The 22,969-nt window shown below is 39.8% G+C and overlaps 1 protein-coding gene across 8 annotated transcripts in view; it reads right to left on the bottom strand.

Annotated features, from left to right (window-relative positions):
- Nucleotides 1-22,969, bottom strand: part of LOC121337816 (myelin basic protein) — a 110,415-nt gene that overhangs the window by 42,913 nt on the left and 44,533 nt on the right. For all 8 annotated transcript variants that reach the window (XM_041408156.1, XM_041408159.1, XM_041408162.1 and 5 more), the window contains exon 3: nucleotides 11,285-11,375. In XM_041408156.1, the coding sequence (XP_041264090.1) occupies nucleotides 11,285-11,375 (91 nt within the window). The remainder of the gene's footprint in view (nucleotides 1-11,284; nucleotides 11,376-22,969) is intronic.

The raw sequence follows: 22,969 nt of genomic DNA, 5'->3' as shown, positions 1-22,969 counted from the left end.
AAAACAAAACAAAACAAAACAAAACAAAACAAAACCAAAAAAAAAAAAAAAAAAAAAAAAAAAAAAAAAAAACAAAACAAAAAAACAACCCTGTGCACCGTGGAAATAATGAGAGCAGCTGAAAAGGAAAAATAAAAATCCCAAGCATGAATGCATTTAGAAGTCTTAACTCCCAGGCTTCTCACTTTCAGAAAATTCCTCAGTTTAATCTCACTAATCACTCCAGCCCATATAATGAAAACAGGCCACTAAATAGAAAATAATGCAATCAAGTGAGCACTGATTTTAAAATAGATGCCAGATTTATTGTTGGTGGCATATAGAAACAGAAGTCACATCTCTCTTCTGGAGCTCAGGGGAATTTAGCACAGAGGGAAAAGTGACAAACAGGTTTTTTGCCCAATCTTCTGATTTTCACTTTAAACCCAAAAGATATTTTCTAAGATCCATCAAATATTTTGGTCAAAATCTGGATAGTATTTTGAAGTGTTAATGCATGTTCCTAATTCTATTGAAATCTAGTGAAGTTCCTCCATTAATTTTTGCTTATTATTGTCCCTCTGTAGGCTGTGCAGCTCATGATGATGTTGACCAGCCACTGATCCCTCAAAACAAAGGTGGAGAAATTTGGTGGAAAATGAGGGAAGCTCTCATTTTTCAGGGGTCTTAACAGTTTTTTGTTTTGCGTTTTATTTCAAGCATGAACCTTGAAACAAATTTGCCTTCAGATCTTCATATGGGAACGATATATTATGAAACAGAGCGGTAAAATTATTTCAAGAAATTTTGGCAAATAAATCAAAATAAATAAACTTTCAAAATTTTTATTTAATGCTGATTAGGGCGCTCAGGCTTGTTGTATAACTGGTATCCACACAGCCATTGCCTATTTTGTAACAGATTTCCTATGCTGACACATGCAAAAGGAATGAAGATACTACAGCAATAAAATCTGAAGACCAAACAAGAGGGTCTTGTGGCCACTTTAAGGATGGCCAGTTTATAAACAAGACTGCACATGGTACACAAAACAGAGGACAGCCTGAAAGTAAGTAAAAGAGAACAGAATAACACTACTGACTGCTCCTGCCATAGCCCTACCTTAGAAAAAATTACATACTTGCACATTTTAGACTTGATGAATAGGTGGAGCAAAAAGGTGCTCAAAATTTATCATGTCTATACCAAATCCTGCCCAAAAAGGCTTTCCAAAAAATCCAGTTCACTCATGACAATGAATGTCAAAACTGCAATTAAAACTCAGTGTATCCATTTCAGAATAAAATTATTTACTACTCCTGTTTGACTTTGGGCTGCAAGACATCAGGAGACCGGAAAATGGAAATACCTGCCTGCCTGAAGCTGCCCCCATGGAATGCTCAATGCCTGATGTGAAAGACAGGTACCTCAAACCTGCTGGCTGAGCTGATGACTTTAGGCACCACATATCAGCATTTTCCCTGGTAGGAACTTGGGCATAACCATAACTATGGTAGGAACTCAAGCACAACCACTGCATGGCTCTGTTAAAATCAGCAGAGTTGTTGTGCTGAAGAAGCAGGAGGTTCCATCAAGGTAAACAGTCACCAACATCCTTATAAATATTCAGGGAAGCAGGCTTATTTCAAAGAAATAAATATTGTCAAATGTCAAGTATGTATTTTAGAAGCATCAGTATTTTCATTTTGTCTCCACTGAGTCCAATGAAATGAAGTGTCTTTATTGTAACATAACATGGTGGCTTAGTTAAGTGTTCCAAAACCTATCACTTTTGTTTCAGAGCCCATTCATTCCCTTTTCCACAAGCAAAGGTTAAAAGAAAATCCTATTACAGATATTTCAGAAGAGAAATGAGAACTCCTCTGAATTTCTTTTATCTGTAGATTGTTTCTATTGAAGTCACTTGAAATAAACATATTTAGAATTTTTTTTTGCAGTCCATGCATGTGTTTAAATGACTGAGTTTAATCTTTAGAATGCTGATTTTCGCTGCAGTGCTATTGAAGTCACTTGAAATAAACATATTTAGAATTTTTTTTTGCAGTCCATGCATGTGTTTAAACAGAGTTTAGTCTTTAGAATGCTGATTTTCACTGCAGTCCTCCTGCAGCAGATTAATATGATCCACAGCAGAAATTTTAAGATGCTACAGCAAGAACCACCAAAAAGGAAAAAAAAAAAATCACAAAGGATGACAGCTACTAGAAATCACTCAAACTAATTTAAAGTTTCTGTTTTGATGGAAATATTTGTATCCAGTATAAAAATGGCTCCTTCTAATGAAGTGGGACTATTAAAAGGACTAGAAAAGGCCAAGCTTTTCATTGGCAGCAGGGAAGGGAAGCATAGGGAAGGCACTAGAGAGGGAGCCTGCTCTGAACAGCACTGGCAATAAAGAGCAGCATTATCATGGCTGTTCTCTGCTCCCTGCAAGGCTTGGGAGCGACTGCAGTCTTGTCGCCACCAGGATGTTTCTGTACAAGTACCAGTGCGTGCACACCAGTAAATACTGGTCCTTTTCACTTCTATTTTCCTCATCAAAAATGGATTATCTCAGACGTGAATTTCAGCTCTGTTCCTCCTTGTCAGCACTTAAAGGGCCACTGTCCCACCCCTAAAACTGAACTATTGCACAAGTGCTGCCGAGCCATGTGTTTGGAGGAGTTAAGCCAAACCACAGTCAGCCTCCTTGAACAAATGCATAACAAAAAGCCACAGCTTCAAGTATGGATTGGATTTCCTGCCTGACATGGTACTGCAGCCCTGGAGTTTTACAGAGCTCCAGGGAACAGGGATGGGAGTGCCAACGGGAAACTGACAGATGCCGAGTCCTGCAAATTTTCATTCACTCATTCAAACACTGTGTATTCCTTCTTGCTTTCATTCTCCACCACCATCAGATTCATTTCAGATCTTGTGGACACAGCTGCAAATGCCATACATGAGGCTGAAGCACAATTTAGATTAATCCAGCACAGGAATAACAATATTTTGTCAGGGCCACCACCAAAACAGCTTGCATGGGATGTTTACAATTGCTGTCGTTCTCCACTCTCATAATCCTTTCACAGTGGGCTTTTTGCTGCTTGGCTCGCCTTCCAGAGCTACACCCATCACACACCCAAGCTGATATTTTCACAGAACTGCTGCTGGACAAGAGGATGCAGCTACAGTGGCTCTCTCCCTGCCCTTCCATACTCTTTGGGCATCAACCTGAACATAAGAAAATCTCTAGGTTTTTCCACACTCCAGACCAGCCCTTTAATGTTGGAAGGATAAGTCAATTGATTTTTGATTTTTAAGCCCAATTCACTATCTTTGTAATTTTGGCAATGTCAATAGAGCTAATTACAGTATCACAAATGAAAATTACTTACAGGGGGGTGTGAGTGGGAAGTATCATTAAGAATACAACACAGAATTTCTTAGGCCCACCAGATCCTGGCACAGAATTGGAATTTCACCCATTTAACAGCACACAGGATGGGAAGCATCAACTTTGCACTGACCTACTGTATTTCTGAGGGCAAGCTGTTTACCTCTGTATCACCTTTTTTCCCCCTGGTCTCTGTCTTCTGCATTCAGAGGAGAAAAAAAATCTGTGTTTGGATATGTCTTTCATGATGTGTGCTACAGGCAGGCTAATGGAGGTCAGACACACAACCAGAGGTAATGATGAGGTCCGAACCATCAACAAAATGCTTCTAACCAGGGTAACTGACTGCTTGAAGTCTGAGAAAAATCCACTATTTTAGTACAATTTTTGCAACACGACATTATTTTGGCTCAAATCACCTATTAAGGATTTTATCTAGAAACTACATAATGAAATTCCATAGTTTGTATTGTGCAAGAAACCCAAGTTGATGGCTTTCATATTATTTATTTTTTTACAGACACAGAAGTATTATCAACCTTAGCTGCTGTTTTCATATTCTCCTAATGTATAGTACAAAAACTCCTTCTCGTTCTCTTCTATCCACTGCATTTAACAGTGAGTCATGTTGTAATTAAAGTTTAATGACAACATATGTTTCAGCTAACCCGACAGAAGAGTGGTTGGCCCACAGAGAACTATTCTGCTTCTTTCACTCAAACCAGAACTGAGTGGTTATTCAGCCTCAAAAAAATTGGAAATGGGACAACAGCAACATTTCAACTCCTGTCCCCAAAATAAGGATCTTTCAGAAGCACTTTTAATTCATTTACAGATAAAATCCTGCCTTAACCCAACTGGATGGTACATAAGAATCAGTGACAGAGAACACTAAGGACTTCTGTGCACACAGAATACTCTCTTGGGCTGCAGCCTGCCAACAGGACAAAGATGACAAAATACACTGGGAAAGGAGTAATTTGTTTCATGGCTAGCTGATTAGCCAAGAGCCTCCTCCTATCACCACCCAGCAGCATGTGACATTAGACCACCCTTGGCGATCCTCACTTTTACATCTGGATACAATGCTTGTTCTGGATAACAATAGGATGGTAAATGCCTATTGTGCTTCCCCCCATCTTGCATACAGACTCACTCTTACTGAATAAACAAGGGGAAAAGAAATCACCAGCTCCTGTACACTGTATAGCAGGCATTAAAATAATGAATAAGTCATTTATTGTTAATGTGTTGATTAATTACGGCAAGCACAGCCCACCACTGCTAAAAACACAGCAGGCATCACTGTCTCAGCTCCACGCCTATGCTCATGACCCAAGGAACAAATCCAGTCCCTATGATATTAGAAAAACCCAGATCTTTGTTATGCATGTTGCTTGCATGTGGTACACACACACACACAAAAAAAAGAAAAATCATACCAAATCAGAGTTGTTAAAATGCCCTAAAGTGCTTGTGCACTAATTTTGCAGCAGGCATCAATGGCATGCTAAAAATAATCCCAAAGGTTTAAATGATGCTATTGTAAAACACTACATTAATTAATTAATGTCATATTAACTAATTAGATGTCCAAGAGCTACAGTTACTGTTTAAAGCATCAGATTGCTGCTAGGAAATAAATAATGTTTGACTGCTACTTTCAAGTAAAAAAAACCATAAAGATGAACCATAACCAAACCAACTACAGAACTAATATAGAAGTTGCAAATGCCTATATTTTATAAAAACCTTCAAACTTTAAAATAACAAAGAAATCCTACCATCTGGCCAGCTGCTCCCTCTGGACTCCTACAGGTCTTTTTCCACTACAGCACTTCCCCAGTATTCAGCTTCACTTGTCCATATGTGAAAACTACATGCAGTTTGCAAAAACCACTTTATGATATGTAAGATACACAAGATTCAGCCCTTTCCCTAAAAAAAGATCTGCAGGTAAGCATGGACTACCACATCAAAAAAGGGAAAGCTGTGAGCTGTACCTCCGAGACCCAACAACTTGTACAAAAAATAGCAAACCGGTTTTTTATTAAGATGTAAATCTTATTAAAATGTAAATTCTTTCCACCTCAGAAAGCTAATCCAGGGTTGCTGTTGTAATTTTGATAAACCAGTGGTCTCCGGATGAAAGCAGACAGACCAAGTCTTGCAAGAAACTGGGAAAAGGAAAGAAGGTTAAGGAAAGTGGAAATAAATGGATAGCTGGAAAACCAGAATCATTACTTAGCTTATAATGAAAACCGACAGGACACTAAATTCTCCCATTTGCCTCTCAGGCAAGAGGAAATAACTGCAACACGATAATAACACCTATTTTAGAACCATTTGCTGTCACACCAGATTGATTTTTTTTTTGTGTAAGCTTGCCATTATTTTGCACTAAAGTCATAGCTCGTGTTCCACAATTGATTGTGTTTACCATGAAAGAAGCTTCCCAGTAAGGTCACTGAACTGCAATAACCCTCAGCTTTTAGCCAGCTCCTGACAGGACTGCATCACCTCCTGATAAAGGCCTTGTGCCTTCCAGCTCCTCCCCTTCACATTCTGCTCCCTCCCTTTTTTAAGCAAGAATCAAAAAGCAAAAATGGGTACAGGAAAAGAGTGACATCCACACAGACGTAACATACAGTAATTTACAGCACATTCTGTAAGACCAGAATACAAATTCTCTCATTTTCTAAGACAAACTTTATAAACCTTTATTTATTATAAATAAATCCTTAGCTGAGGAAAAAAACCCAAACAACAACAACCGAAAAAAAAAAACCAAAAACCCCAACCAGAAATCCCAAACTGGCATTCAGTACACAAAAATTCCTATGTTTGGATGCAGTGGGACCATGGTGAGGAGGACCCACAGTGAGTGTGACTGTGTCTGTCCAACCACTAAAGATGAAGTCTCATGGAGAGAGAGAGGTCCTCCATCCTGCGTGGGTTTACACGTCTGTCCAACCACAAGATGAAGTCTCATGGAGAGAGAGAGAGGTCCTCCATCCTGCATGGGTTTACAAAAGTCCCCACAGGACATTCTGCGTGGGACACAGCAGCAGGCATCAGCACAAGCAAGAACCAGGGTGAGTCAGGGTCACCATGGAATTGTGCTGGATGTACATTTGTTGTATCTCCGAGCTCTGCACAGAAAAAGATTCCTCAGGACATACCCAATTCTGCAGTTTGAAACAGCAGAATGGCAGATGGTGCTGAAAAAGCTCCACAATAGCATCTCTCCTTTTAGAGGGGAAAAAAAGTGTTCATTTTGCCTCTTTTTAGTCAAAAACCCAAAAAACAAACAAACTGAAAACCAACCAAACAAAAAAACCTCACCAACAATGAATAACCAAAGCACAAAACCCCAGCACCAAACCCAAACAACAACAAAAATCCAACACCTCACAGTACAACTCCAGGCACACAGCATGGATCCCTGGAAAGCTCTAAGCCAGAATAAAATTGGCCACATCCAGATACAATTTTAGACCAATCTACCAGATAAAAAAGGAAACCTTTGGATTTGAAAAGATAAAGTCTTACTCTGTCTTTCCAAGTAAGATTTTTTTACCATGAGGGTGGTAAAACACTGGAGCAGGTTAAGAGTCAAGGTGACATTGGGCAGGGTTCTGAGGAACCCAATTTAATTCAAGGTGTCCCTACCCATGGCTGGGCTTAGGACTAGATGGCCTTCAAAGGTCCCTTCTGACTCAAAATATACTATGATTCTGTCACAAAAAGTTAGCACACTTTGACTTTCACTGTCATCAGAAAGGGGAATACACAATATACAACAGTTCCTCCTACAAAAAAATCTTGCTTGTAATTTTATGCTAATTCAACCCTACGGGAAAAAAAAAGTATAATTAAAAACCTGCATTTGTAATTTTCCAGGTTAATGTAATAGGGGTTACACCAAAGAAAGGCAGCTCCAGTTCTTCCAGTGGTCAGAATGACAGGCAGTTTTCTTCCCTGCTCTAGCCTGACCATTGTAGGGTATCATTGGATCAAATAAACTTCCGAAAATATTCTCTGCAAGTAAGGCTAGGAGTCCCCTCCTGACCCATTTCTTTAAATGCATAGCACCACAGCCAGCAAATTTCTTCTCTTCTTTGGACTGAGATGTAATTCAAAATCCTGTTCTGACTACATACTAGTAGCAACAGAGACCATGTTGACTACGTGCAAGTTCAACAGAAGTTTGTAGTGAGCAAGACGTTCTAGCTCCACATCACAGATGCATATTCAGTATATATCAGACAACAGAACTCTGTTGGGTGCCACAAGAAAATCCTTTCAAAGGGCAAACAAAACTAACTCTTGTCAATTCAGAATTGCATAGTTGCAAATGCCATCACTGAGATGTCTTTTCTCTCCCAACGCCCTTACCCTTCTGCTCCTTTTCTCCACTCCATCCTCCTGTATAAAAAGTTAATTGCTTTTGAGAATTAGTTCTGTGAAACATAAGACACACCTGACTTGTTTGTTTCATAAAGCAGCTGGTACAGTGTGGTTTCATCGTTGGCAAGGTCATTTCATCTATACCCCAGTCTAAAAATAAATATTAAAGAGAAATGCAAAAAAGCCTTCTGGAATGGTAATTCCCAAATTTAACCCATACAGAGAAAAACAACAGGAAAACTAAGGCATTTATGTGTGTTCACAAGTGTCCCTTTCCAGCAGAGGATGAAACCTTGCTTGAATCTACAAAGAATGCTGCCAGGTCTAGCAGACTTGAAAGAGAGCCCCACACTTGGTTCCTTACCATCGTGACATTTTGAATCAACAACAAACACTGTGTTTGCTTCCAAAACTGGACCCAGCTGACAGGGACTGATACCACATTTACTCAGAAAGGAGGTATTTAAAAAAAAAACAACTCTATTTAAATGGTACAGTTCATGAGGAATATTCTGTATAACAATCCTTAGCAACTTCATCTATTCCATGCCGTCCACAGCAGAGAAAGCTCCCTTATCCTGAAAGGACATTACTGTCACCTGGTCCGCACCCTGGAGAGTGAGGCGACAAGCACAAATCCAGAGACCTCTGCCTCCCTTGCTGAGGAGCCTTGGAGCCGGCAGTCCAGGCGGCTGCTGCCCTCGGGTGGCTCAGCGACGAGGGACAGCCCGCGGCGCCGGGGACAGGGCTGCTCCCCACCCAGGGCCGGAGCGGCAGCGCTCCCAAGGGATGCCCCTCCTCACAGGGGCTCAGGGCTGCCCTGTGCCCCTGCCAGCCTTTCTGCAGGGGGTGGCATTGCCCAGAGAAAGCTGGGGAAGGGATCTCCGGGGAAAATCAGAGTCACAGAAGATAGTGATGTCCGTGAAAAGGGAAGGCTGAGCTGCACCCGCTCAAAGTGACGGGAGGCTGTTAAAAATTCTTCAGAAGAGGGATTCTAGTCAAAGCTGGAGCTATAAATTAACCAGCTATTGGTGCATACTTGATGCGTGGTATAATTAGCATCACTGGGGAAAAAGAAAGAAATGAGGGATAGCTTGAAATAGATCAAGCCAGAGGCAGAATAACTCAGCAGGGTCTGTAATCATTTAAGTCACAGAACAACAAAAAACTCACCTAGGGAAAACTGCTTCAAGCTTATCCTTTATCCCTAAAAGATGTAAGAGTATTTTAAGAAATTGCCTAGAACTGCAGGGAAAGGCATATATAGCAGTCATTCTCAAGACAACATGAAACTTTTATCTATCAAAATATTTTCCCTGATTCTTACCACAGTGGTTTCACTTGCACCTTCAGTCCACTTTGATTTACTCAATAGACCAGGGTAAGAGAAGATTACAGAGTCCATTTGCACCATACTTCCTCTTTTTTTACCCCCATTTTGACCTAATCTTAAAATAATAAAACAAAAAATCCAGATTGTCATTTGCAAAGTGGTAGGAGGGTTGATATAAGATACTGTAGTCTGACTGGTTTTGGAGTTGGAAAGAAATTTTCCTCCTTGTGTCAAATTATCAAAGAGTGATCAGTGTTTTATGTTAGATAACCACATCAGTTCACAGATTTGGAACATGGAAATATTTAGCAGTTTGTTAGTAAATCATTAGCTTTAAACACCACACAGAACACTGCATGTTGACTTTCTTCAATTAGTTAAAGAATTTGTTGAATAGATCGCTGGATGGTGAGTTTAAACCTACCAGCAGTGAACTTCATGCTTAATTCCATCTTTAAACTCACAATTCCCACATCGACCACAGGCTTGACGAAATACTGGGTTAGCTCTGGTGCACGGGAGTAGTAATCAAAATATACAGAAGGTTTAAATGCCTGAGATTTTGCTGGTAGAAAGAGGCAGATGGAGATCTCCTTGCTCTTCTGTCTCCACACTTCTCACAGAAAGAAAATGAGAGATCTGCACTGAGAATGACACCGTTTGAGATGCATATTACACCGTGCCATGGAGCTTTACAGCCAGTATTACTGGATCTACTGCAAATAACTGGCAGAGCAAATGGCAAAGAAATGAGGTAATAGCCTCAGCACCCACTTAGTAAAGCTGAAAGCTAGTTCTAAAGTCCACTTGTGGATTCATCAGCCACTGGCACTATATGATCAGTGTCAAAAATATTTGTACCGGGAATTCAGGTTCATGTGCCAATCACACTCTATTATCTCACTAAGAAAAGATGATTTTAAATGGTTTCCATTATTAGTAAGAAAGACTAATTATTAATTCTTCATGCTCCATTCCTTTTGTACCTTGAAAGAAAAAAAAATCCTTACTGTATTCAAAAATATTTCACTCATCCAAAAGTTTTCAAGCTAGTCAGCCTTAGTAACATCCACATGATCAGCCTTGCCTTAATCTTTCCTGCATTACTGTTATACTACTGCTTCTTCACTGGAGCTCTATGAGCATAAAATCAACCCTAAGTTGTAATAATAAGGTTGCTCTTATCAGAAAGAGGATCTTCACACAGTGTGTGTTTGGGCACTGGAACAGGCTCTGAAGGGAAGTGCTCACAGCACCAAGCCTGACAGAGTTCAAGAAGTGTCTGGACAATAATCTTAGGCACATGCTGTGATTTTTGGGGTGCTCTGTGCAGGCCCAGGAGTTGGACTCAATGATCCTGATGGGTTCCTTCCAACTCAGCATATTCTATGATTCTATGATTTCCTGTCTCTTTTCCAAAACTCAATGCAGAAGAAAAGGTCAAATGTGGTTTTCAGATCAAATCCTGATGGGTTCCTTCCAACTCAGCATGTTCTATGATTCTATGATTTCCCGTCTCTTTTTCAAAACTTAATGCAGAAGAAAAGGTCAAATGTGATTTTCAGATCAGATAATAAAAATATCAGCAAGACCCATATGGAGAGCAGGGAAAGGATCCCAGAAAAATGCCAAGAGAAGCTCATTTAAAACAGAGGCCTCCAAGAATTCTCAAAGGTCACCAGGTCTATCCTTCTGGCACAGGAGGATTACATCAGTTTAGACAGTTACTTGTCTAACCTGTTTTTCAAGGCCTGCAATGATGAATCTGCACACTTTCCAGATGATGCATCACAATGCTTTAGCATTTGTTTCTATATTTCCCTTCCTGACATTTGATCACATCTTTCTTTCTGCAGTTTTAAGAACTCGTTGCTTATCCTCTCCATTTTGGATAGAGAAAAGTTTATTTTCCCTTACTGCATAAACCTTTAATTTTGTTGAACACTTGGATTCAATCTTTCTTCTCCTCAGAGACGATTTGTTTTAGACTGCTGATCCCTCTTTGTTTTCTCCTTGGTCCTTACCAACATCTTTCCAGGTCTTTGTGGGACTGTACAGCCTGCACTCAAATGCTGTACATCATTAATTACATCACTGCATCTTTGTGGGAATTCCCTTTGTACTAACACATCAAAAAACATTTTGAACTTTTTGCAGTAACTCACCAAATACTTCATTGTCCTCTGATGACTGCTGTGTTAGTCTGGCTGCTTTTGGACTCTCCTTACCTGCTTCTTCCACCTTGGTTTCAGCATTCTGTAAAACAAACATTTACTGAGATTAGTCTTTCATTTACAGCTCTCAAATAGAAACACTCTTCAAACTTCTTAACTGCATTCTTAATGAATACATGTGGTTTTGTTATCTTTGTTACACATATGTGGTTTTGCAAAATATTAAGGAAAAACATGCTCAGAAAATCCTGATTTTTCTTTTGAGTCTGTTTTAATCTGACTAGACTACGGCAGCTGGAGAGGTAGAAAAGACATTTAAACAAGAGAGAGGTCTTAAACCATAACACACTTGTAAGTTTCCACCTTTCCTCCTCATATTTAGTTTTATTTCTATTGACATATTCCATGTTGACTTAATGAACCAAGAGATCAGAAGATAGTACACAAATATTTCTCCTTAGACAGGAAAGGCAAGTGAGCTAGAGCTTCAAGTCATTAACCAATTCATGTAGTTGACTGTTTAAAGCACAAGGAGTGACCTATTTCTGAAAGAAATTTGCCAGTTAGCTACCTGGTGTAACTAGAAATAAATAAACAGCTTCAGTGCTTAACTTGCCAGAAGTTAAAACATTTAATTCCCTAGCTAGAAAAGTCTGAGGAAAACATAAGCTGTGAAACATTGAGTTTTAAATATTTATATTTCTACCAAAGAAAAAGTAACTCATGTTTTAAAAATGTTTTACTTTAGTACTCAAGAGAAACATACACACAAAAGCTTACAGCAATGCAGACGGTAAACTGCATAAGCAGTCAGCTGTTGAATGATGGATATGAAATGACTGATACAGTATTAAATATTACTGCAAAGAGTTGACTAAGAGTTGAGGAAGGAATAAAAGAGGAATGTTTTATGCCTATGCTTTTTAAAGGATACATATTGCTCTATTCAAGTACATGCTCATTTGGAAGACTGTGTGATCTTTTGAGAAATACAATTTTAAACTGTGACATATATTTGAAAAGGCTGCTATACATGTCCATGAAAAATTACCATCTCTGCTCTCAGAAACACAGTACACTTTCAAATTTTTCTTATTTCCCCTTATTAATAACAATAAGGAAGGTATCAGAAGACAGGTAGATTAAGTCTGTTAACCTCCCTATAGAACAGAGGAGTGCAAACTTAAGGCACATAAATTCAAGAGACGTTGAAGCAAGACTGCAAGAATTTGCAGAAAGAAATGAAACATAGACCTAGCAAGCCTACTAGTGTCACAGAGCAGCTGACAAGAACTGGGAAAAGCAGAGACAGAGAAACTGTCTCAGAGGAACAGTGCAGGGTCTTCCTGAAGCAGGAAGGATGTGTAAAAGGGAAAGGATTCTGCACTCCCTCAAAGCACCAACCTGAGTGTGTCCCATGCAGAAAACCCATCATCTTGGTGCCTCTCAGAGCTGAGGGAAGTCAGTTTTAGCAGATACTCACCTCAGACTGGCTTAACTAGTGTCCCTTGGGAAGATGGAGGGACCCAGCCAGAAATCAGTAGTGGCTATACTGGGAGACAGCTTGCTTTGGGTAAACAACTTCATGATCAGCACAATTAACTTAAGTGCTGTCCGCAGAGACATAATCTGTCAGTTGTGCAGTGACACAGTTTGCAATGCTGTCGACTTGGACAAGGGACATATGCTAAGGTCTGGGCTGGCTGACAGCATCACCTGCATTTAGAAGCCACTGATTCTGTAAGTTGCATATTGGACTCAGGTTTTCCATCCTATTTTAGTTGCTCTATAGTGACCAGCAAATCAACTATATCTTTGTTATACAGAGAGATGGAGAACAGCAGTTAACTCAGAAAAAAAGCAGAAGAGGACATCTGCTACCGGGTAAGTCAATCCCAGAGGGAAAGAAAACACTAAAAACCATCATCATGGATGAGACAAAATTAGTACATTTAGATGACCAAAAGTTATGGGCTTTCTCAAATGAAGGGGACAGCTGAACTCCTGATCAGAGCTATTGCTCTAGGCTTGGTAAAGATGGTGCTTGTTAGCTCCATCTTTAATTGTATTTCATCATATTTAGTGTATGGTAAAGCTGGTGGTACAGGAGGAGAGGGATCACTGCTCTTTATGCTCTTGCTCCTCAGGGGAACAGCAGAGAGTCTGTAACGTGCTGCAAGGCATCGAGAGCAGCAGCAGCAAAGCACTCTCCAGCGGGCACCCAGCTGTGTCTGTGAAATGCATTGTCACTCCAAGCTCTTACTGGGGACATGTTTGCATCCCTTACTTTGAAAACAGGGTTTTGGCAGTCTCAGGGAAGTTAGAAAGAATGAATCCTGAGACATTTTGGTTTGACTTAAATCACCGGAAAGAGCTACACAGCAGCTGTGCTGTCTGCTCCCTGCATAAGGCACAATGTTGGTGTTGACAGACACCAGCTCCAAGATGTTGACAGCAAAGCTCTGTACCAGCCTAAAACATGACAGAGTATGGTTGGATATAATTCTGCTTGGTATGCCTTCTTAAGCAAAATGCAAACTTTCAAAAGACTTCTTTTGCTTTATATTTTGCACAGAAGAATCTCCTCAACGCATTATTGCTGGCATATATAATACTTGTATTACCAAAATCAGCACAAGATATATCACTGCAAAAGAACAATCAATGATCCAGATGCTTTAAACCAAACTGTATTGAAAAAAAGTCAACTTTGTCAGTTGTTTGACTCCTTTTTCTAGGGTCCTGAACAATTTTAAGTGTCTCTGTCCTCGCAGTCAATGAAGAGAAAATATGAAAACACATTCCCTTACACTGCCTGAGCTGTGCCAGAAGAGATTCTTTACCAACAGTTATAGTGTGCTTTAGGCTGGTTGTAAAATAAAGGCCCTTTGAACATAACAGAGTAAACATCATTCTACCTAGCTCTTTCAGGCTGAATGCTCAATGCAGTATCAGAAGTGATGGGGAAAATAGATTTATTTTACAGTATCAGTTCCCAGGAGAGTAGATAGTACCTGGTTTTAGCATGAAATAAATATTATATAGGCCTAAAATCACAAAAAACTGTCTCCCCCAAAAAGCATCTCCTTGACTACTCATGTTCCAAAATACCACAGAACACCTAAGGAGCAAACCAGCAGCTACTGCATTGTAACAGCTGGTGACAGAGCAGAACCACTTCTATTACTTCATAAAGCAGCTTCAAAATGAGATGTGCATATACACTGCAGCTCTTTATATGTTAATATTTACATATACAGCTGCTCTTGATTCAGACCTGATAAAAATTGCATTATAATCTGCCTCAGTTTTAGAAGATATTTTTGGCCCAACTTTCCATTGTAGCTGTCCCCTGGTGCCTTATGACTCAGTTCACCAGTTTTCCCATTATCCACCACGTGCACACCACAGTGTCCATATTACACAGCATTTTAAAACTTTGATAGGTAACTATACAAATAACCAGCAGCTATCAAAATATTTGCAGCAAACAAACAGCAATATCAAAAATGTTATATATACACCCATTAGCGCAAGAAGAGGCTACCTGTGTTTTATTGCTATCAGTGCCTACTTAGATGATCTTTACTTACATGGGAAATATTAAGAAATCCTGAGTTACAGTGAGCTGTACTCTGCAGGTACTACAGTGTCAGGCCAGGTTAAAAAGTGCAGTGAGACATATTACATTTAGAGAGGCAGCTAATTCCTCAGGGAACCATAGGCCTTGGAAATGGAAAGTTGTACGCCAGAGTATTCAAGCCAGCTTTTTAACTATGCTTATTTTTGCATACTAGTTAGGAAGGGCTTGTTTCTTTTCCTTTAACCACAAAGCTGTTACTCAATGAGTTCATTTTCTAAGTGATAAAACCACAAAGAAAAGTTAAAACTTCTCATTAGAGATAAAATGGTTATTCAAGAAGTGTTATGTCTCAATGAGAATTGAAGAAATCCAGAGTGAAGCACTGATTCATACTGTCTGTGCTTTCATTCCTGCCTTTTACAATCTACTCCTTTTTCTTATTATATATAATAGCTAGTATGTTTAGCTCCATTCCAATGGCACAAGTGAAGACAGCTAAAATTCCCTTTCTTTTCGGAAAAGTGCCACACAGGCATCAAAAGCTGCAGCAAGACAACACAGACTGAGTGCATGAGCAGCTGCTTTGGCAGCACAGACATTTCTCCAGCTCCTTTTGTCATTCATTCCTGTACACAGCACATTACCTTCCCTCCACAAAACCCAGCAGCACTGGGGGCATGGTTATACACTTGATTCTTCCTCTATGCTACATCTCCAAAACTAAGATAAACAACAGACACCATCTCAAAAGACAGATGAGAGTTTCTAGTGGACATAACTAGATTTGACAGGCAATAAACCTTCATTTTGAAATAACACAAAGAGAGTGAGTTGTTGAAGGCAATAACAATCTGGATAATCTGAACCAAAACCATAGCAGCAGATCGTACTGCTCCAGACTCAGCTGGAGAACTCTGCAAAACATTCCTGATTTTCCACTTCTGCAATGATATTCTCCTGAACTCTACCATGCAAGGCTTTAATATTCATAAAATGTATGTATGATGTCCAGGCTATAGTATACCTTCAGGACAATCTGTAAGTGATTTTCCACAGAGTTCCATGGGGAAAAAGTAAGAAAATTCTTTAAAACATTAATATGTGCTCCTTCAAAACTGTGACACTAACAGGACTGAGAGGCAAGTATTAGTAAGTCTGTCAAATGCAGGGATTTTTCTCTAAATACCAAATACTGCTGCAATCAGCAGGGTAGGATGTAAGTCAATTTTAGGAGTCATGATTTCCCAGTAATTTTTGTGTTCTGCATCCCCAGATTAACAATGCTGTCATAAATGCTGGAGAAATTCCGTGTTACTTCTTATCAGACACCTCAATCAGTATCAAAAATTTCTAGCTTCTATTCATTGAGAGGAATTTCTACACATACAGCTTAACACAGTCAAACAGATGAGATGCTGTGGACCACACTTATTAGCAGCTGGAATTCATGGAATGGCAGCTGGCCCTCTTCAGGTGAGCTGATATCTCCTGGACCTGCATTAACAAGTATGTTCAAACATATTCTTGAACTCAATCATTAATTCTTCTTAAATGTGCTGGTTTCCTAAACACCTTTCTTTTGATACAGAAACTCAAACACACTCTAGCAAGCACCAGGCCTTTTGCACTGAGGGTAAATAGTCAATTTAACCATGTCATACTGGCAGGTTTGTACTCCTCAAACAAGACTACAGCCATCATTCAGAATGAGGTTATGCCAGACTGAAGCTGGGCTCGTGCTATCTATACACATCTTGAAAACATTCCAGGAACTCCTACACCAGTTCATTCTTCAGTCCGCACCAGCAAAAGATGCAAATTTTATCATTAATTTTCAGTTAAATAAAATAACTCCTTTAAACATCAAGCAAATCATAATCATTGTCTCCAGCTTTCTATTACATCTTGTTATCTCCGTTTAATTTTAATTTCTACAGATTTTTTACATGCAGTCTCTAAAATGCAAGACTCACAGTATCCTCTGCTTCATCATTTCTACAAAATTCCTGTGCACGTGTCAAAATCTTATTTAAGGTATAAGAAAGAAAAAAAATATGACAGGGTGATAGAAAAAGAGAGGGCTAGAGTTTCCAAGGACAGTTTTCTATTCCTCTCAGCTTCAACAGCACAGTGCTACTGCTGCTGTCACCAAAAGAGAACTTGAAAAGAAGTTGCAAACAAAGGGATTCTCATCACTAAACCCCAAGGCAGACCAAGGCACTTTTAAAAAGTCTGAGATGCTTCAAACACATTATCCAGGACTTTGAAGAAACTAAATCAGTCTATTTTGAAACTTTAAAATACCAAGTAAAAACCACTGAATTCCATCTCAAAAATTTGCTCCATTCTGCATTATAGTTTCACGCTATTTTGCTATGTGCTTCCCTTCTTTTATGAAAGGCGTTTTAAAACTACTTCAGTTTATGGAGAAGTTGCACAGATTTCACAGAATATTCTGAGTCGAAAGGGACCCACAAGGACCCCTGAGTCCAACTCAAGCCAGTGGCCTATACTGGGACTCATGACTTTGGTGTTACCAGCACTCTGCTCTATTTTGCTACAAACTGGGTTAATACAGAGAATATATCACCTTTAAATGTTCCTGACCACTCTGGGGTTCTCATATTTTATAGCTGAAGTTTCTTCAGCTCAGAATGTAACAGATAATTTATGGACCTACAGTGAAATACTAGTCAACTTTCACTACTCCATACAGTACTCCCCTATGCTCAGGATGGAATTTCAAGCATGCAATAGGAAGAAAATTAGAGATTACATTACTGTGCCCATACAAGTCACAGAGGCTAAAGGCATTTGGGAGCAAGCTGTTAAAATGACAGCATTCATTTCGGAAACAAAACTAAATAAAAAACAGGTCAGACAACCCCGATTCAAGAGGCTTGCATTAATACTGTGAACTGAAAAAAAAAATTATCTCAGGTGCCCTATGCATAGGGGAGAGGGAGGGGAAAAGCTTTGTGAGTGACTTTTTACTTTGTAGGTACTCTAAGATACTGCCATGATCAGGAATCCTCCTAGAACCACAAGGAAATTGCAAAACAAGTAAAGACAAGACACAAAAATATGCTCTGGGTCAATAGTTTCAATTTGAAGCAACTGTCTTTCACTCTGTGCACATTAACCTGAAACCATACCCAGGAAACCCGGATGTGAATCACATCAAAGTCAGACAAGTATGGGCAGGGCTATGACTTGTTACTTCCTCCGCCAATCCCACCCTGGTCCTACGGGGCAGAGCAACCATCGCCACACCAGCTGCACGAGCAGTGCAGTGGCAACAAAAGATGAAACTGTGCAGAGCAGTACAAGGACCTACACCCACACCTGGGCTCAACAGCCTCCAGAAGACCTGGAACTAACGTTACTAAAGAGCATGGGGTACCTGCTTTGAAGCCGGGCGGGTTTTCTACAGCTCCACTGCAAACAGCATCTGGCAGGCACATGGATGGAAGCAGCTCTTGGCCTCATGAATCAAAGAGGAGCCCTAACAACACTCAAGGGACAAAATCAAAAACAGGTACTTTGGACTCCAAGCACAAGAACATGTCTCTTTTACAAAAGGTGCTCAAGCTGATTTCCAGAATAGTCTGCAAAGTGACAGCTGTCAATATCGATGCCTTCACAGCCCATTCATCATCTTTACCTCATCTAAACTGAGTGCAAATTTACTCTCCTTTAAGCACTTATTTTAGCCACATGCTGAACAAGTGCAAATATTTCACATTTTGTTTCTCAAGAAAAGGATGTGGTTTAAGTCATAAACACAGTGTTGATGCTGTAGCCTCAACCCTCAGTGTACCTCCTTAAAAGCTTCATAAATCCATTGAACAATGTCAGTGTCTGGCTCCAGCAGACTGCTAATTTTCAAATGCTACCACATGACATCTTTCTGGAGGGTTATAACAAAAGTGTACAACAGCAATCCTGTTTTCTTCCCAGCTAATGAGCACAAATCCATATTCTAGCATATTGATAAAATCTGAGTTCATGTATCGGGATACCAATATACCAGAAAAAGATACTAAGCATCTGATTATCTACTGTAAAAGCACAACAGAGATGCAAAAAACTAGCAGCTAGGTACAGAATGATGTCCAGTAATTAACAGGTGGAAAAAAAATCAAACCAAAGCCATTTAAAAAAAGGTGCAAAATAACAATCCACTCACCAGGGAGAACTATTTTGGGCTTTTTTTTCAGGTAAAAAATGCTTTTCCACCTCATACATTGAACTTCTCATATAAGAGGTCTCAGTTTGGCAGTTTGCAATGAATAAAGATCAAAATGATTGCCGCCTAATTAGAAATCCTCAGTCTGAATCCTCCTCAGGGGCCTATAGAGGACTGAGGGTGGCAGTAGACCTGGTGATTTGCACCTTTTATCCACAGGAAGAGATGCAGAAGGGGTGGCAGCTGTCTGTGTGGAGCACATCTGGGAGAACACATGGTTCCAAACCATCATTCAGCGCAGAAGTTACCTGATCTCATGATACACAGATGAAAGGCCCCAGTCCTTTTGCAGAGTCCCACAAACCATGGCTATGTAAACCTGCACTGCTGCATTTGCATTATGCTTATGGTTGTTTAAAAAAAACCCCAAAAAATAAGAAATTAGGCTTGAAGCAGTGTCCAAATCTGGTTCATCAAACACAAGGATGGATGTCTACAGTAACCCAGGAACAAGAGGATATTCAGAGTGTCTTAGATAAGTAAAAAAAGGTTTTTTAAAAAATGAGTTAAATCCTCTTTATCTTCTTCCATTACCTCAAAGGTATTTTGAGTGACATATATTACAAAATGAAAGCTATTACAGAGCATCTCAGAAATATTCACTGAAAAAGTGTTGAAACTAAGAACGGTAAACGACTATTATAGATTAACCTTTCTGCTGCATTACCAGCAAAACATCTTTTCTCAGCCCCCAGGTGTGAAAATGTTCTGGCTTTTGCAGTACTCCAACTGACAGTGCACAGGTATTTTTGACAAAAACCCAACACAGGTGACAGCCTGACTCTGCAGCAGGCGTTAACCTTGTTAAGAGAAAACACACGAGGTTCCCCTTGTCAGGGTCAATTGTTGACTCCACGGGCCTGCAGGAGCGAAGTGGAACGTGTGACTGTGGGGGCTACAGAGAGCTGCAGCACAACTGTGCCAAATAAAGATGCACAGCAGGAACTCAGCACCTAACACGAGAGGTTAGCTCTGCCCAGTTCCCCAGCAGCAAACCGGGCTGCAGGGAAGCCAGAATTTCACTTCTGGTATTTTATTCCTAATTCCATTACGTGCATGAACCAATCCTTCAGTGTGCAAAATAATTACACAGAACATGTGTCTGGGTCATTTCCTCAACACGGGTGCAGACTGGCTTTCTTGAATAATAAAAATACCTTTGTAGTGCTTTCTCTATGGTTACAGAAAGAAGACAAAACCAATAGACAACTTTAGAACACTTTCTCTCTGTTCTACTCACAGTGGGCAAGAGATACAACAGATGAATTCAAATCCCCTTTGAGCTTAATGAGTCTGAAATACACTCTGAAACAATTGCCAGTGAACACCAAATATGAACTTTCAACTTATTGAATTTAATTTTCACTTTCAAGTCTCTAGCTCATGAGGAAAGAAAGTTCAAAAGCAGCTATGTAAAAAGCATTCAAAAATCAAAATTACATCACTTCAACTCCCTAAAAACTATAAAGACGTTTTCAGCATTTAAAAGCAAAAGTTACTTTTATTTGCTAAGAATTAAATTTAACATCAAGCAGTTAATTTTAGAATGGAGATTTTTCAGCACACTGAAAGTGCTTTAGATCACTTGGCAGTCTCTAGCCTCATGAAGTATATTTCTAGGCCAAAGCTAAGAATAATTGTACATACAAGTTGCCTGATGCTAAATTACATTTCCCTGCAAGACTTGTAGGTTCAAAGAAAATTCTGACCACAGTACTCATCAATGTTTCTGAACTGTGATAAAAAGTTCTTAAATTAAAAGTTCTTAAATTAAAAGTTCTTAAGTTTTGTACAAAAAGGTTTTTTTGAGGGCTGGTGGGTTGTTAAGAAAAAGACAATTTTGCCTTTCCAAAGTGGCAAGGTATTTTGACACAGACATTTCAGCTCATCATTAGCAAGCACTCCTGCCAAGATCCCAACCTTGTCCGATCTCCAAGGAATGCCTCCTCCCTTCTGACCATACCTACAAGCTGAGCTGCTCCCAAAACTTTTTGTCCCTCAAGGAACCAGACAAAGGGTGAAAGAGGGGCTAAAACCAATCCATCTTAGTAACATGATGGGGGAGAAGGGGAGAAAATGGAACCAAACCAGCTCTTGGGTCCAATGCGCCAGAGAGTCCCTCCCTCACTCCAGTCTGCATGGGAAAATAAGGTTTGCTTTTAACACTTGGTTAAGGGGGAGCTGCCATGACCCTGCCACCACAGCAAACGAGGTCTTGGTGTGCCTGTCTACCCACCCAACACAGACATTTCCCTCTGTGATTTAAATGTTAAATGCATGATCTTGAAAGAAAATTAATTTTATTGCTCTATGCTCCCAGAATGTGCATACGTCCTCTGCGTAGGGTAAATAAACACACAAATACCACAAGACTTGTGGTATTTGTGTGTTTATTTACCCTACACAGAGGGTAATACCCTGTGGTCAATACCCTGTGGTCAATATTTACAAAATAATCAACACAACTGCCTTTTTTAAAATATAAATAGAGATTTCTTTTCAGATTAGAGTTTTGAAATGCAGTTGGTGTGGAGGCAAGGGGGGGTTTTTTAGTTAAGGGAAACTGCTAAAGACACGAAACAGTTTGTGTAATTGTAAAAGAGTGGTATGACATCTTTTAACTCCCACGTAAGTAAATTTTAAAAAACATCAAGCAATATGTGAAGATAAGTAAAGACATCGATCATGTTATCAAGGATCACTTTATCAATATATTACTTAAAAATAGTTCCCCACTATAAGACTACATTAAAAAATTCTATTAAAAATCATTAGAAACATTAAGATACTAAATTTTATCAACAGTTTGAGTCTAATGCAGACTGACCAGGAAAGTTAAGACACTAGGCAAAACTGAGTATTTGCTTGACAGGTCATGGAATCAACCTCTGCCTTCAGCCCCATTACATTTTTTCCAAGGTTCTTTTTGTCTGCATCACCCTGTGCCCTTTGTTTGCCAACCCATTCCATCACTTCCTCACTTGTCTGTGGGTTGTCATCTCTCTCTTCCTTATATTTCCTAATTTAAAGCTCTCCTCACCAGCTTGACCAGCCTGCTGGCAATGAGGCTTTTCCCTGACTTGGTCAGGTAGATTCCATATGAGCAGCCCTTGACCCTCAGAGAGGGACTCCATGGCTGTAAAAGCCAAATGCCTGTTGTCAACATTAGCTGTGCCCCCAGTTGTTGACCTCTAGGATCCATTCCCTTCTGTCCAAGCCTCACTGGGTGCACGAGGGAGAAATTCCTGTGCCCTTGTTCCTCAGATCCAGAGCCACATAACCAGTCTCAGGACCCCCATACCAGCACCAGGGCTGCCCTCATACCAAGGAAGAGAAGCAGGAGGGGGCAAGAGCCCAAGGATTTCACAAGCCCCCACCAGCATCACCACGCCACCATGGACCCAAATCTCTCCCCTAGAAGAGAAAATACATGAGATGGCAAAACAGCATGCACAGAAATGTAGTTGCACCTTATCTAATGACCCTGGATATTATATTGATAATATTGATAAAAAGACAGGAAGGAGGGACCATTAGTTTTTAGAACCATATTAAAGCCCCTCAAGGAGTCTCTTTCTCAATGTGCTTAAAGACCAGAAGTTACCTTCCCTTTCCATACCTCACCAAAGACATTACAAGAAGTTTCTCAGGAGTATTAGTCACCTTTGCAGATTTTTTTTATAGACCATTTTAAAAGATACCCATAAACTCTAAGCAACTTCAATTCTCACACAAGTCAACCAGCAGGAAGCAACAGAATGATAAATGCTAAGTTTTGACTTTAAAATCATCTTTCAGGAACAGCTACCTCTTCAGAAAGCCACAACATCACCCCAGAGATTTG

This window comes from Onychostruthus taczanowskii, unplaced genomic scaffold (genome assembly GCF_017590055.1).
Source record: "Onychostruthus taczanowskii isolate IOZ18803 unplaced genomic scaffold, ASM1759005v1 scaffold29, whole genome shotgun sequence".
In the NCBI taxonomy this organism is placed as follows: domain Eukaryota; kingdom Metazoa; phylum Chordata; class Aves; order Passeriformes; family Passeridae; genus Onychostruthus; species Onychostruthus taczanowskii.
This window is presented reverse-complemented; position numbering and strand designations above follow the sequence as displayed.